The following is a 15,120-nucleotide window of genomic DNA, read 5'->3' on the forward strand; positions in this document are numbered from 1 at the left end:
CTCCCAACCTTATTTTTTATATTTCTAACATGCTCCTGGATTCAGAGTTTAAGGTTTCTCTTCGTTTTACCTACATACTTTAAGCCACAAGGGCATTCTAATACGTAGATCATGGAGCATGTATTGCAGTTTATGAAATGCTCCATATTAAACGTTTTAGAGTTATCGAAATTACAGAAAGCTCTTCTACTAGGGTGTAGATACTTGCACATATTGCAATGGCCACATTTGTAGGCCCAAAAGCATTTATTGATAACCTGTCTAGTGGGTTGTGTTTGTTTAAGCATAGCCAGGATATCTTTAAGGTTTCTAGATTTCTTAAAGATGATCATAGGTTTTCTGGGTAGAATATCTGATAAAATTGGGTCCATTTTAAGGATCCCCCAGTGCTTAATTAAAATGTGTCCAATCCTTTTTTCTCCTTATTAAATTACGTGATGAAAGGTACCTGATCTTCCTTTTTGGGTCTACTTTGTATTCTAACAGTTCCTCCCTTTTTAGGTTATCTGTAGAGATAGCTACTGTAATGAGTGCTTCCAGGTACCCTCTCTACTTAAGCCTGTCTGCATATGTATTTAGTTGTGAAGAACAGACCTCTTTCTCACTACAGTTCCGTTTAATACGGTGGAACTGGGAATAGGGAAAGGTTATCCTTCCAGCTTCTCGTACTGTATGTCCATTTTTATAGTGCAAATATTTCTGTCTACCGGTTTGATATAGGTTTTGGTTAAAATTCCTTTGTTGGATCCTTTCGAAACAATGTCTAAAAATTCTATTTCGGTTTTTTGCAGGTTGGAGGTAAATTTCAAATTAAATTCATTTATATTAATAAAATCCGTGATTTTGTAAAAATCTTTTTCACTCCCTTTCCAGATAATATCAATATATATTTTGTAAAGATGTATTAAATGTCTTAAGGGGTTATTATTAAATATACACTCTGATTCTCAGTTACCCATAAGGAGATTCGCTTAGCTGGGTGCAAAAATAGTGCCCATCGCAGAGCCGCATATTTGTAAAAAGAAGTGATCTAAAAATTTAAAAATAATTGTATTCAAATAGATAAAACCAGGTCACAGATTAATTGTTTGTGATTATCATCAATGGATGGATCTTTCTCTAGGAAGTTTTTACATGCTTCAATACCCTTGTAATGTTTGATGCAGGTATAGAGGGATTGGACATCTATAGTAGCCCACATGTAACTATTATCCCAACTGATTTCTTGTACAATATTTAAAAGGTTAGTCGTGTCTTTTAGATACGAAGGGAGGTTCTTCACATATTTGTTGAGAAAGATGTCGACATATTCTGATGCATGTGAGGTAAGAGAGTCGAACCTCGCTATAATAGGTCGACCTGGTGGGTTCCACAAATCCTTATGGATTTTAGGTAGACGGTAGAATATGGGAATAACCGGGTTAGACATCATTAAATATTGATATTCATCCTTTGTGATGATACTGTTAGGTAGGCCTTGCACTAGTAATCCTCTAAGAAGTTCTAAAAAATCTTCTGTAGGATCTTTGGTGGGGGGTTGGTATGAGTTCAGATTTCCTAAGAGCCGGACAGCTTCTTTAGTATAATCTGACCTATTCATAACAACTAAACCACCTCCCTTGTCTGCTTGTTTAAGCACTATGCTTTCATTTTCTTGTAAAGTTTTAAGAGCTTGTTTTTCTTGGTGTTTGTGGTTACTTTTCAAAAGATATATCTGTTGGAGTGTCAATTAGATCTTTTTTAGTAATTTCATAAAACATGGATATATTACTGCTCTTTGATTCTAATGGATAAAATTTAGACCCAGTTTTTAGGCCTGATTTCAAGGAATTCTCATAGTTTGGATATAATTGCTGTGTCCTTCCTAACAAAATGTCTTTCAGCATTAATTTTGCTAACAAATTTATTCAGGTCTATGAAAGTTTGGAACTGGTTATTTTTCTTCATGGGTGCAAAGTAAAGTCCCTTACTTAAAAGTGATGTTTCTGCATTGGCAAGAGAATGCCTGTAAGGATTCTTTATTTTTGGTTCTCTTTCTGCAGCCTGCTCTTCTTCCTCTATGTGTCTTATTAGTGGCGATGCTATTCTGGATTGTTCCCTGAACATAGTTCTTTTTTGAGGTCGCCATTGATAAGGTGTTGGAGTAGGGGATAAAAAAAACATTATTACTAATGGAGTCAAACCTCTCTAGTGAACTGTACCTGATTCTCAAAGGTAGTTCTTATTTTGCCATGGGGCAATATCTATTTCTTTGTGGATATGTTCTTTTTGAGGCTTTGTTCCATTTGTTTTAAAAGTTTCCAGATTGATTATAGTTATTATTTATCCTAGGGCGGCTCCAATTTCTTAATTTATTAGTTTCATAGTCTAATTTGTCCCTTAAGATTATTTTTATCTTTTGTTTTGATTACCTCTTCCTCAGCTCTCTCTATTCTCTAATTTTTAGAATACTACCTCATTTATACCTCTTCCTCAGCTCTCTCTAATTCTCTAATTAGAGTACTACCTCATTCATTTTAAATTCTTCCTTTTCTCGCTGTGGGAGTATAGATGTTTCCTTAGCTTTGATTTGTTGCTCTAATACCTCAAATTGATTTTTCTACTCATTTGTGATTAGTTTCATGAGGTTATAAGTGAGCAATCAAGAAGGACATTGTCCAATTTTTCCATGAATATGGGATTGTCCTGACCAAAACTAGGGGTTTTGTTGACCCGAAGGCCCCTCTGAATTCTATTTACTTTAATAGAATGTTCTAGGCCCTTAATATCCCACCATATTTTTGTTTCCTTAATTATTAGCTTCTCTCTCCCAGAAAAATATATCAATATTTTAATCACATTTAGATTTAGCCTGAGAAACTGTTAATTAAGGAAACAATATTATGGTGGGTTATTAAGGGCCTAGAATATGCGACAGAGTCTGCTTTATTGGCTGCTCAGCACACTTGTGATTCACTAATGATGCCTTATACTGAATGGCCACTCAATACACGTGACCCATGACAGGATACCATAGGACTTACTAAACCAATGAGGAGACGACCTCCCATGATCATGTGGTCGAGATACATAACCGGAAATAAGCACATAAGGCAAGAGCTGAGGGTTCTCTCATGCGATAGTGAACAAACCTTTAGCGGGCGAAACGCGCGTTCGGCACACATAGATATGGTCAGGCTAGTGCACATGCCGACCACCACCTCCTTCCTCGATACCTACTGAAGGATAATTGTATCACCCCACTCAGACCTCCGTGTCTGACTCTATGTACATTACTTTATTATGCTACCTTCCAGACCTTTATTTATAAGATGTATTTTTCTGGTTGTTATGCTGATTGGGGATAGCAGCAATATGTATACATTTATATATTTTTCTGCATAAATCCCTTTTAAATAGTTCTGAGGCATATATATACCGGACATACTTATCCTATGCAATGTTATTAATAGACAAAGTATGAAGTCTGTGTGAGAAGTGATGCACAGCATTTTTCTAAGGTGTATTATACAAGAGACGCACACTTTTACAATCAGACGACCTAGTGCTTCCTTGTGAATCTGACAAATACTTTGTATGCACATTGTTAACAACAAAAAATCCCATGAGATGACAATGTTCTACATCTAAAAGAACATACTATAATTGATACATGCGCTGGTTCTCTGAATGGTACATGTGATATCTTTATATACACATCCCATGAGATTTTGTGCTATAATTAATGTCATACTGTTTCAAATGTGCATGGTTTATATAGACATAAAATTATCTGATATATACTCTCTTTGATGTTTGTCTGTCTGCCTCTTTATAAAAACCACTCACTTGGAAGTGACAGACAATTTATCACTGAGATATGCTGGATGATTTATCATGGAGACGCCCTTAATGGCTGATTGCTTTTATAGCCCAGATACTGTGTAGAGCAGTGATTCCTAACCTCGGTCCTTAAGGCACACTAACAGTCCTGGTTTTAGTGATATCCATGCTTAAGCACAGATGGTTAAATCAAAATACCTAAGGTACTAATTAAGTCACATGTGCTCAACTATGGCTATTCTTAAAACCTGGACTGTTAGTGTGCCTTGAGGACTGTGGTTGGGAAGCCCTGGTGTAGAGTATCACATATGAACCTGTACCCTTATAATTGATACATACTAGGGCATATTTCTTGTGTATGGACACACTCAGGTTCATGAAGGAAAATTTGCATCAGAACAAACTGTTCTGTATTATTATCTTATGATTTTTTCGCTCCTCGCTTTTCGATACTTTGTGAGACTGTGGAAGCAAATTAAAATGATGAGAGGATTTCATTTCTCTTTGATCTCCGTTGTTTCGACCACATGTTGATCCAAGGACACATATAAAATAGTTGAATCCCCCCCCCCTTTTTTTTTCATACCTTTGAGAGTAATTATATTTAAAGTAGGGGTGAGCGGGTTCGGATTTCTGAAATCCGAACCCCCCCGAGCCCCCCCGATCCGAGTCCGATCCGAGTCAGGCTCGACTTTTCCCGCCTGACTCGGATCTGACATCGAGGCAAAACGTCATCATCCCGCCTTCCGAGTCTCGCGGGTTTTGGATCCTATATAAGGTACCCGCGTCGGCGCCATTTTCTCACTCGGCTGTGGACAGTGAAGAGGGAGGGTGGGAGTTAGTGCTGTGTAGTGTAGTGTAGTGCTGCTGTTGTCCACTACTTCAAAGTCCATAGGGGCTGGCTGTGTTGTGCTGTGCTGCTGATAGGGGCTGTGTCCACTACTTCAAAGTCCATAGGGGCTGGCTGGACTGTGTTGTGCAGTCAGTTCTCCATAGGGGCTGTGTCCACTCCAAAGTCCTGTGCAGTGTCCCAGTCCTAAAGGGGTGCTGTAGTGTTGTCCAGGGGGTGCTCTGTCCATCAGGGGTGCTCCCCCCAAGTGCTAAAAAAATAATATATTTTCTGTGTTTGTGAATTGTGTGCGCAGTAGCCGCACGTGCATCAACAAAGTAGTGCCAAGCGTGCGCCTGTGTCATAAGTAAAGGGCCGGCTGGCTTGACCGTTAAAGGGTGCTGTAACCCCCGAAAGTACACTCCAGTCCAAACCAAAAAAAAAATTATTTTCTGTGTTTGTGAATTGTGTGCGCAGTAGCCGCACGTGCATCAACAAAGTAGTGCCAAGCGTGCGCCTGTGTCATAAGTAAAGGGCCGGCTGGCTTGATCGTTAAAGGTGCTGTAACCCCCGAAAGTACACTCCAGTCCAAACCAAAAAAAAAATTATTTTCTGTGTTTGTGAATTGTGTGCGCAGTAGCCGCACGTGCATCAACAAAGTAGTGCCAAACGTGCGCCTGTGTCATAAGTAAAGGGCCGGCTGGCTTGACCGTTAAGGGTGCTGTAACCCCCGAAAGTACACTCCAGTCCAAACCAAAAAAAAAATTATTTTCTGTGTTTGTGAATTGTGTGCGCAGTAGCCGCACGTGCATCAACAAAGTAGTGCCAAACGTGCGCCTGTGTCATAAGTAAAGGGCCGGCTGGCTTGACCGTTAAGGGTGCTGTAACCCCCGAAAGTACACTCCAGTCCAAATCCAAAAAAAAATTATTTTCTGTGTTTGTGAATTGTGTGCGCAGTAGCCGCACGTGCATCAACAAAGTAGTGCCAAGCGTGCGCCTGTGTCATAAGTAAAGGGCCGGCTGGCTTGACCGTTAAGGGTGCTGTAACCCCCGAAAGTACACTCCAGTCCAAACCAAAAAAAAAATTATTTTCTGTGTTTGTGAATTGTGTGCGCAGTAGCCGCACGTGCATCAACAAAGTAGTGCCAAACGTGCGCCTGTGTCATAAGTAAAGGGCCGGCTGGCTTGACCGTTAAGGGTGCTGTAACCCCCGAAAGTACACTCCAGTCCAAACCAAAAAAAAAATTATTTTCTGTGTTTGTGAATTGTGTGCGCAGTAGCCGCACGTGCATCAACAAAGTAGTGCCAAACGTGCGCCTGTGTCATAAGTAAAGGGCCGGCTGGCTTGACCGTTAAGGGTGCTGTAACCCCCGAAAGTACACTCCAGTCCAAACCAAAAAAAAAATTATTTTCTGTGTTTGTGAATTGTGTGCGCAGTAGCCGCACGTGCATCAACAAAGTAGTGCCAAGCGTGCGCCTGTGTCATAAGTAAAGGGCCGGCTGGCTTGACCGTTAAGGGTGCTGTAACCCCCGAAAGTACACTCCAGTCCAAACCAAAAAAAAAATTATTTTCTGTGTTTGTGAATTGTGTGCGCAGTAGCCGCACGTGCATCAACAAAGTAGTGCCAAGCGTGCGCCTGTGTCATAAGTAAAGGGCCGGCTGGCTTGACCGTTAAGGGTGCTGTAACCCCCGAAAGTACACTCCAGTCCAAACCAAAAAAAAATTATTTTCTGTGTTTGTGAATTGTGTGCGCAGTAGCCGCACGTGCATCAACAAAGTAGTGCCAAGCGTGCGCCTGTGTCATAAGTAAAGGGCCGGCTGGCTTGACCGTTAAAGGGTGCTGTAACCCCCAAAGTACACTCCAGTCCAAACCAAAAAAAAATTATTTTCTGTGTTTGTGAATTGTGTGCGCAGTAGCCGCACGTGCATCAACAAAGTAGTGCCAAGAGTGCGCCTGTGTCATAAGTAAAGGGCCGGCTGGCTTGACCGTTAAAGGGTGCTGTAACCCACAAAGTACACTCCAGTCCAAACCAAAAAAAAAATTATTTTCTGTGTTTAGCCGCACGTATATATCAAATCGATATAACATAAATGGAGGACCAAACTTTCTCCGATAAAAATAAAATAGAGAAAGATCAAGAACCACTTCCTCCTAGTGCTGAAGCTGCTGCCACTAGTCATGACATAGACGATAACATGCCATCAACGTCGTCTGCCAAGGCCGATGCCCAATGTCATAGTAGAGGGCACATACAATCCCAAATGGCAAAGTTCAGGAAAATGACCTTGAAAAAGACATTTAAATCAGCTGAAGAGAAACGTAAACTTGCCAATATGCCATTTACGACACGGAGTGGCAAGGAACGGCTAAGGTCGATCCCTAGTATGTTCATGACTAGTGGTTCAGCTTCACATGACGATGGAAGCACTCCTCCCACTAAAAAAATCAAAAGAGTTAAGCTGGCAAAAGCACAGCGAAGAACTGTGCTTTCTAAGAAGATATCACAAATCCCCAAGGAGAGTCCAAGTGTGGTGGCGGTTGCGATGCCTGACCTTCCCAGCACTGGACGGGAAGAGGTGGCTCTTTCCACCATTTGCACGCCCCCTGCAAGTGCTGAAAGGAGCACCCACAGTCCACTTGCTGATATGCAAATTGAAGATGTCACTGTTGAAGTACAACAGGATGAGGATACTGGTGTAGCTGGCGCTGAGGAGGAAGTTGGCGAGGAGGATTCTGATGGTGATGTGGTTTGTTTAAATCAGGCTCCGGGGGAGACAGTTGTTGTCCGTGGGATGAAAAAGCCCATCACGGTCATGCCTGGGCAGAAGACCAAACATTCCACCTCTTTGGTCTGGCAATATTTCTATCCAAATCCGGACAACAACTGTCTTGCCATATGTACCATATGTAAAGGTGAAATAAGTAGGGGTAGGGACGTCAACCACCTAGGAACATCCTCCCTTATACGGCACCTGCAGCGCGTTCATAAAAAGTTACTGTCAAGTTCAGAAACTTTGGCTCAGACCGTAAGCAGTCCAGGGACACCTAAATCCCGTTGTCCTGTTGTATCCAAGCGCCTGCAAACCACACCGACAACTCCCTCCTCGTCAATTTCCTCCTTAGTCAGGATCGGAAGTAGTCCTGCAGGCCATATCACTGGCATGACTGACTCTCCTATCCGGGATTCCTCCGGAGGATCCTGCATTGCTACGCCTACTGCTGCCGCTGCTGCTGTTGCTGCTGCTGCTGGGAGTCGTTCATCATCCCAGAGAGGAAGTAGGAACACCACTACTTTTACTAAACAATTGACCCTCCAACAGTCCTTAGCGAGGAGGATGAAGTACGACAGCAGTCATCCTGAAGCAAAACGTATAACTGAGGCCTTGACTGCTATGTTGGTGTTAGACGTGCGTCCGGTATCCGCCATTAGTGCAGTGGGATTTAGACAATTGATGGAGGTAGTGTGTCCCCGGTTCCAAATCCCGTCTAGATTCCACTTCACTAGGCAGGCGATACCGAGACTGTACAGGAACGTCAGAAAAAGTGTCCTCAGTGTCCTGAAAAATGCCGTTGTACACAATGTCCACTTAACCACGGACATGTGGACAAGTGGAACAGGGCAGACTAAGGACTATATGACTGTGACAGCCCACTGGGTAGATGTATCACCTTACGCAGCAACAGCAGCAGCGTCACCAGTAGCAGCATCTCAGAAACGCCAGCTCGTTACAAGGCAGGCTACGCTGTGTATCACCGGTTTCAGTAAGAGGCACACCGCCGACAACCTCTTAGAGAAACTGAGGGAAATCATCGCCCAGTGGCTTACCCCACTTAGACTCTCCTGGGGATTTGTGATATCTGACAACGCCACCAATATTGTGCGGGCATTACATCTGGGCAAATTCCAGCACGTCCCATGTTTTGCTCACACAATAAACTTGGTGGTGCAGAATTTTCTGAAAAGCGACAGGGGCGTGCAGGAGACGCTTTGGGTGGCCCGAAAAATTTCTGGCCACTTTCGCCATTCAGCGACTGCGTGCCGAAGACTGGAGCGCCAGCAAACACTCTTGAACCTGCCCCGCCATCACCTGAAGCAAGAGGTTGTGACGCGGTGGAACTCAACCCTCTATATGCTTCAGAGGATGGAGGAGCAGCAAAAGGCCATACAAGCCTATACATCCACCTATGACATAGGCAAAGGAGGGGGTATGCACCTGACTCAAGCGCAGTGGAGAATGATTTCCGTGTTGTGCAAGGTTCTTCAGCCCTTCGAACTTGCCACACGTGAAGTCAGTTCAGACACTGCCAGCTTGAGTCAGGTCATTCCCCTCATCAGGCTTTTGCAGAAGCAGCTGGAGAAAGTGAAGGAGGAGCTAAGACGGAGCGATTCCGCTCGGCATGTGGGACTTGTGGATGAAGCCCTTCATTCGCTTTGCCAGGATTCCAGGGTGGTCAATCTGTTGAAATCAGACCACTACATTTTGGCCACCGTGCTCGATCCTAGGTTTAAAGCCTATGTGGTGTCTCTCTTTCCGGCCGACACAAGCCTGCAGAGGTGCAAAGACCTGCTGGTGAACACACTGTCAGCTGAAGCGGAACGTGACACGTCAACGGCTCCTTCTTCATTTTCTCCCGCAACTGGGGCTGCCAGGAAAAAACTTAGGTATCCTAAGCAACCCGCTGGCGGTGATGCAGGGCAGGCAGGACCAAGTTTGGACATCTGGTCCGGACTGAAGGACCTGGCAACAATTTCTGACATGTCTACTGTCACTGCATATGATACTGTCACCATTGACAGAATGGTGGAGGATTACATCGGTGACAGCATCCAAGTAGGCATGTCAGACAGTCCATACCTGTACTGGCAGGAAAAAGAGGCAATTTGGAGGCCCCTGTACAAACTGGCTCTATTTTACCTGAGTTGCCCCCCCTCCAGTGTGTACTCCGAAAGAGTGTTTAGTGCAGCCGGGAACCTTGTCAGCGAAAGGCGTAGGAGGTTGCTTCCACAGAATGTGGAGAAGATGATGTTCATCAAAATGAATTATCAGCTCTTCCAGGGAGACCAGCCTCCAGAACGTACAGAGGGACCTGTGGTGGTGGATTCAAGTGGGGACGAGTTAATACTTTGTGAGGATGAGGATGTACACACTGAAGAGGGTGAGGAATCGGTGGATGAGGAGGATGAGGATGACATCTTGCCTCCGTAGAGCCAGTTTGTGCAGGGACACATTAATTGCCAGCTTGTTTTGTGGGGGCCCAAACGAACCAATCATTTCAGCCACAGTTGTGTGGCAGACCCTGGCGCTGAAATGATTGATTTGTTAAAGTGTGCATGTCCTGTTTATACAACATAAGGGTGGGTGGGAGGGCCCAAGGACAATTCCATCTTGCACCTCTTTTTTTCTTTGCATTATGTACAGTTTGGGGCCTAGTTTTTCTAACTGCCATCCTGTCTGCCACTGCAGTGTCACTCCTAGATGGGTCACGTGTTTGTGCCGCCCACTCGTGTCGCTTAGCATAGTCATCCAGCTACCTCGGTGCAACCTTTTGGACATAAAAACACTATTGTGAGGTGTGAGGTGTTCAGAATAGACTGGAAATGAGTGGAAATTAAGGTTATTGAGGTTAATAATAGCATAGGAGCAGAAAAACCTACAAATTCTGTGATTTTAGCTGTTTTTATGCTTTTTTTCAAAAAAATACAGATCCAAAACACAAAACCCAGAACCCAAAACACGGAAGGGTGGTTTTGGCAAAACCAATCCAGATCCAAAACACGAAGAAAGATCCAGATCCAAAACCAAAACACAAAACACGAAAAGTGGCCGGTGCACACCCCTAATTTAAAGATACTTTAATAAAAGTTATTTTTTAAGTTTGACAAACATTTACATAAGAGTGCCCCAGAAAAAGAACCTTCTCTTTCCCTCTATACACATATCTGCTACTGTTAGCTCCAGGGAGCACCAACTTGAGAAATGCCCAGATCCAGAATTGGGATTATAAACCTTAGATGTTGGTAATGAACATATGATCAGTATATACTCATTTTCTGTGCGGATACATCACCTTTTTTCTCAACATGTGAATGTGGACAGCTACATGTTACTGGTAGGCTGCAGTTAGGATTATATTTAGGGTTCTAACAGTGTAAAAATTGCTATGTGTACATGACGACCGTGAATATGTACTAAGTCCACATTATGACCATGGCAAGACTGTACATGTCACATCTCGTCACATTACATACCAGACCCAATAGAATTAACGGAATACTATATAACAGTATTATATTTAGCAGTATACACTTTATAAAATATATAAATATAAATAATGTATAAGAAAATTACCTGGGTGTAAGTCTGGGAGTGGTTTTCAGTGTTTCCCACATAAAATGGGTGTCACAGGGTCGCAAGACCATAATGAAGCCACTGGGGACACCGGACTTCAGAAGTCCCCCAGATATTACGGCTCCCCCTTTCCATGCACAGGAACTATGAGAGTGACATCCCATCGGGGCATCACCTATTACAGGAACCTACAAAAGTAAGAGATAAATGTGTGTTAGGCTCTACCAATGATCGCAAGAGAACCGAGAAGCATCGAAAGATGAGAAATCTTCAATGAGTCAGATATAACAGACTATGGGGCCTATGTATCAAAGCTTGATGAGAGATAAAATTGTGAGATATAAATTACCAACTAATTAGCTTCTAACTTACATTTTATAGGCTGTGTTTGAGAGAAAGAGGAGCTGATTGGTTAATACTGTCATTTTTCAAACACAGCCTATAAAATGTAAGTTAGAAGCTAATTAGTTGGTAATTTATATCTCACAATTTTATCTCTCATCAAGCTTTGATACATAGGCCCCTAAATGTAATCAAGTTGCAATAATAGATCTAAAGAGGAAAAATTTGATAAAATTGTTTGTGTACATGTTATTACATGATTCTACGTATGTATGTGTCATTTTCAGGGACTATATATTACTGCGGGACACTGCGTCAGTTGGGGAAACATATTGGCGCACTGCTCATTCCCAGAATAGTGGGAGCCCACGCACATATGCCTGCATGGGACTGGATGGACAGAACAGGGCAGGAGGGAGGGATCTTAATGTAGTTCCAGCACACCAAGGGCATTTTCATGCAATTGCAAAAAGATGCAGACGAAGAAAAAAAATGCCTATACATCCGGTACAAGCCTATTATTATTGGATGGTCAGCGGCAGGTGCATATAGGAGATGCTGGGACTAGCGGAAAACACTGGGGACTCACTCCTAGAAAATGCTCAGCTGACACTGACTGGGGCTCTTCATTGCTTTGGCATATATTTTGCTTTGATGACCATGTTTAAGCTAATTTTTGTGTGTGTTAGAGACTTTACTGCTGAGGGTATATCACCCCTGTGCTGAACCCATTTATCCATATGTGAGCTGATCACATTCCTACAACAATATTAGTCATTTATAAATGCAGTACAGTAGTGTCCAATACACCGATCTTCAATTCTTGCCAAATAGCTCCATTTACAGTGTCACTGATGCCCAGGACGGCTGGGTGCCTCACCCACAATCCACCCAGCCGGCGTCCGCTTCCCCTTATAAGTGCGCGGTCCAGGGGGAGCCGATGACGCGATTCGCAGTGAATCGTGTCATCATGGCCCAGACCTTGGCTGCACAATGCCAGTAATCCTTGCATTGTGGTGGGGGCGTGGCCGCAATGATGCGATCATGCAGTCATGCCCCCATCCCACCACTAAATACACATCACGCCCGCAGGAGGAGGAGGCAGCCAGATTGTCGCCAAGAATGTAGTTGGTTGCACCATGCAACTTTTTCTTAAAGTACTATACCTTATGCTAAACTAATCCTAAAATACTAAGGGCCTGAACCAGACTTGGGAATAGCGCAAGAAAGAGCCAGTAATCCCCCTTTCAGACTTGTCGAGATTCCCGGGAATTTGGCCTGCCTCAGCCAAATTCCCGGGTAGCCGCGTCTGTCTGAAAGGTGCCTACCCGGGAACGTGTTCCCGGGTAGCCGCCCCTGCAATCGACCAGGGTTTTTCCCGGGACTTAAGTCCAGGGAAATTACCCTGCTTCTGTCTGAATGGTGCTACCCGGGAATTTACTTCCGGGCTTCACCAAACAGCTCCTGATTGGCCAGACGCTGCTGCCTGTTGATGAGGTCATCAGCAACAGCCGGACAGAGGAGGGCAGACGCCATATAAACGTTAAACATAGCGCTAAGATGCCTGTGCAGTGCTACAAGGCAAATTTGGTGCTGCAACAGTTACAGATAGGCCGCAACACTACGAGGTGAACTTGTACCAGGTGTCTGGAGAGGCCGCAACACTACAAGGTGAACTTGTGCCAGGTGTCTGGAGAGGCCGCAACACTACGAGGTGAACTTGTGCCAGGTGTCTGGAGAGGCTGCAACACTACGAGGTGAACTTGTGCCAGGTGTCTGGAGAGGCCGGCAACACTACGAGGTGAACTTGTGCCAGGTGTCTGGAGAGGCCGGCAACACTACGAGGTGAACTTGTGCCAGGTGTCTGGAGAGGCCGCAACACTACGAGGTGAACTTGTGCCAGGTGTCTGGAGAGGCCGCAACACTACGAGGTGAACTTGAACCAGGTGTCTGGAGAGGCCGCAACACTACGAGGTGAACTTGTGCCAGGTGTCTGGAGAGTGGTGCCAGGTGTGTAAACATATTTAGCATCTAATGTTATTATTTATGTCATAGTGTTATACTATGTAAGTTACTGGTTTTTATTACCTTATTAGAAGAGCTTGTTTCTTATTATATATGGCATCTATTTTAAAATACTGAAAACTTTTTACCTAACAAGAGATATTTTTTATTCATTTTCTTATTTATTTATTATTTTTTATCTAAATTTTCTGGGTTTCTTTAGCGCGGTAATCTTTATTTTTGCTGTGTACAGGTGGTTGGTGATCATGGCACATTGGAAGGATGAGGAGGTCCGTGAGCTCTTACATGTGAGTGGAGAGGAGGAAATAAAAGCTCAAGTCACAGGCACTGGTAAAGATGCCATGATCTATTGCAACATTGCCAAAATCCTGGCCAGCCGGGGTATTGTGAGGACACAGCAGCAAGTCCTTAATAAGCTGAAGAGCATAAAGAAACAATACACAAAGGTCCATGACCACAATGGTAATCGCAGTGGTGTGGGAAAGATGGAGTGGCCCTTATACGATTTATGCACTTTGGCTTTTGGGCATACAGCACTATGCAACCCCATTGCTCTATCTTCCTCAAGTGATGCTGGCACACTGTCTGCAACAACGACATGCCGGCCTTCAACAACTCCTGAGAGCAGCCAGCAGAGCCCGGCATTATCGCAGGTCCTATTTGATGACGCAGATGAGGACTCATCTAATACCATCATCATTGAACCAAGCACTGGCACAGATGTGATCTCTCCAACGCAAAGGCAAGATTCTGAGTCTGAGCCACAGACCCAGGGAGACAAGCCCACCCTACGCGGTAACAGTAAGTTTAAATCAAATAACTTATGTTCTGCTGCATTAATCTACGTCACAGGTTCTCAAACTCAGTCCTCAGGACCCCAAACAGTGCATGTTTTCCAGGTCTCCTCACAGAATTACAAGTGAAATAATTAGCTCTACCTGTAGATCTTTTAAAATGTGTCAGTGAGTAATGAACACACCTGTGCACCTACTGGGTGACCTGGAAAATGTGTCAGTGAGTAATGAACACACCTGTGCACCTACTGGGTGACCTGGAAAAAGCGACCTGTGTGGGGTCCTGAGGAGCGAGTTTGAGAACCACTGATCTATGTAATGTTGTCATTAAATTTCTAGCATATAGTATTGTTTCTGTGTTTATCTTGTAGTGGAGGATGGGCACCGCATGCAAACAGACGTGCTGCTTTCTGAATTGGGACCATTTATTGTTTTGTGTTTGAAATATTTTTTACATGTGTTGCTCAATGTTTTCTCTCTTTTACTTTCAGTTGTCACAGTGCCAACACGTAAAAAGAAGAGCAAAATTGATGTTGCTACCAAAGCCATGAGAAATATTCTTTGTGAACAACTAAGCGACCTAGATTGGGAATGGCAGACACATGAGGACGCCAGACTGCAGCGGTTCATGGCCAATGAGAGGGAAATGCAGAGTAATTTGCTAAAGGAAATGATGGCTATGCAGGAAAGGCTTAGTCACGATAACCGTGAATTTTTGACTCAAATCTTGAGCACAATCCACTACAAACCAAAACCTGTTCCACCACCCACCCATTTTGGGCAACAAGCTAATTATCCAAACTCATTTGGGGAACAATCCGTATGTGCAGCAACCTCAGTCTCCCACCTCATTTCAGCATACATCACAGTATGGCCAGCACGCTAATTTCCCCCCAGCATTTGGGCAAACTACATGCAAGTATGCTTAACAAGCAATGCCCCCCCCCCAGCATTTG

General features: G+C 43.7%; 1 protein-coding gene across 2 annotated transcripts in view; it reads right to left on the reverse strand.

Annotated features, from left to right (window-relative positions):
* LOC148474224 (tRNA wybutosine-synthesizing protein 4-like) overlaps nucleotides 1–15,120 on the reverse strand; it is a 289,412-nt gene that overhangs the window by 60,400 nt on the left and 213,892 nt on the right. For both annotated transcript variants that reach the window (XR_015872909.1, XM_088458915.1), the window contains exon 13: nucleotides 11,004–11,191. Coding sequence is in view for 1 of the 2 variants with exons in the window: in XM_088458915.1 (XP_088315041.1) it covers nucleotides 11,004–11,191 (188 nt within the window). In the remaining variant the exon portion in view is untranslated. The remainder of the gene's footprint in view (nucleotides 1–11,003; nucleotides 11,192–15,120) is intronic.

Source organism: Taudactylus pleione, unplaced genomic scaffold (assembly GCF_031769625.1).
Source record: "Taudactylus pleione unplaced genomic scaffold, aTauple2 ptg000867l, whole genome shotgun sequence".
Taxonomy (NCBI): Eukaryota; Metazoa; Chordata; class Amphibia; order Anura; family Myobatrachidae; genus Taudactylus; species Taudactylus pleione.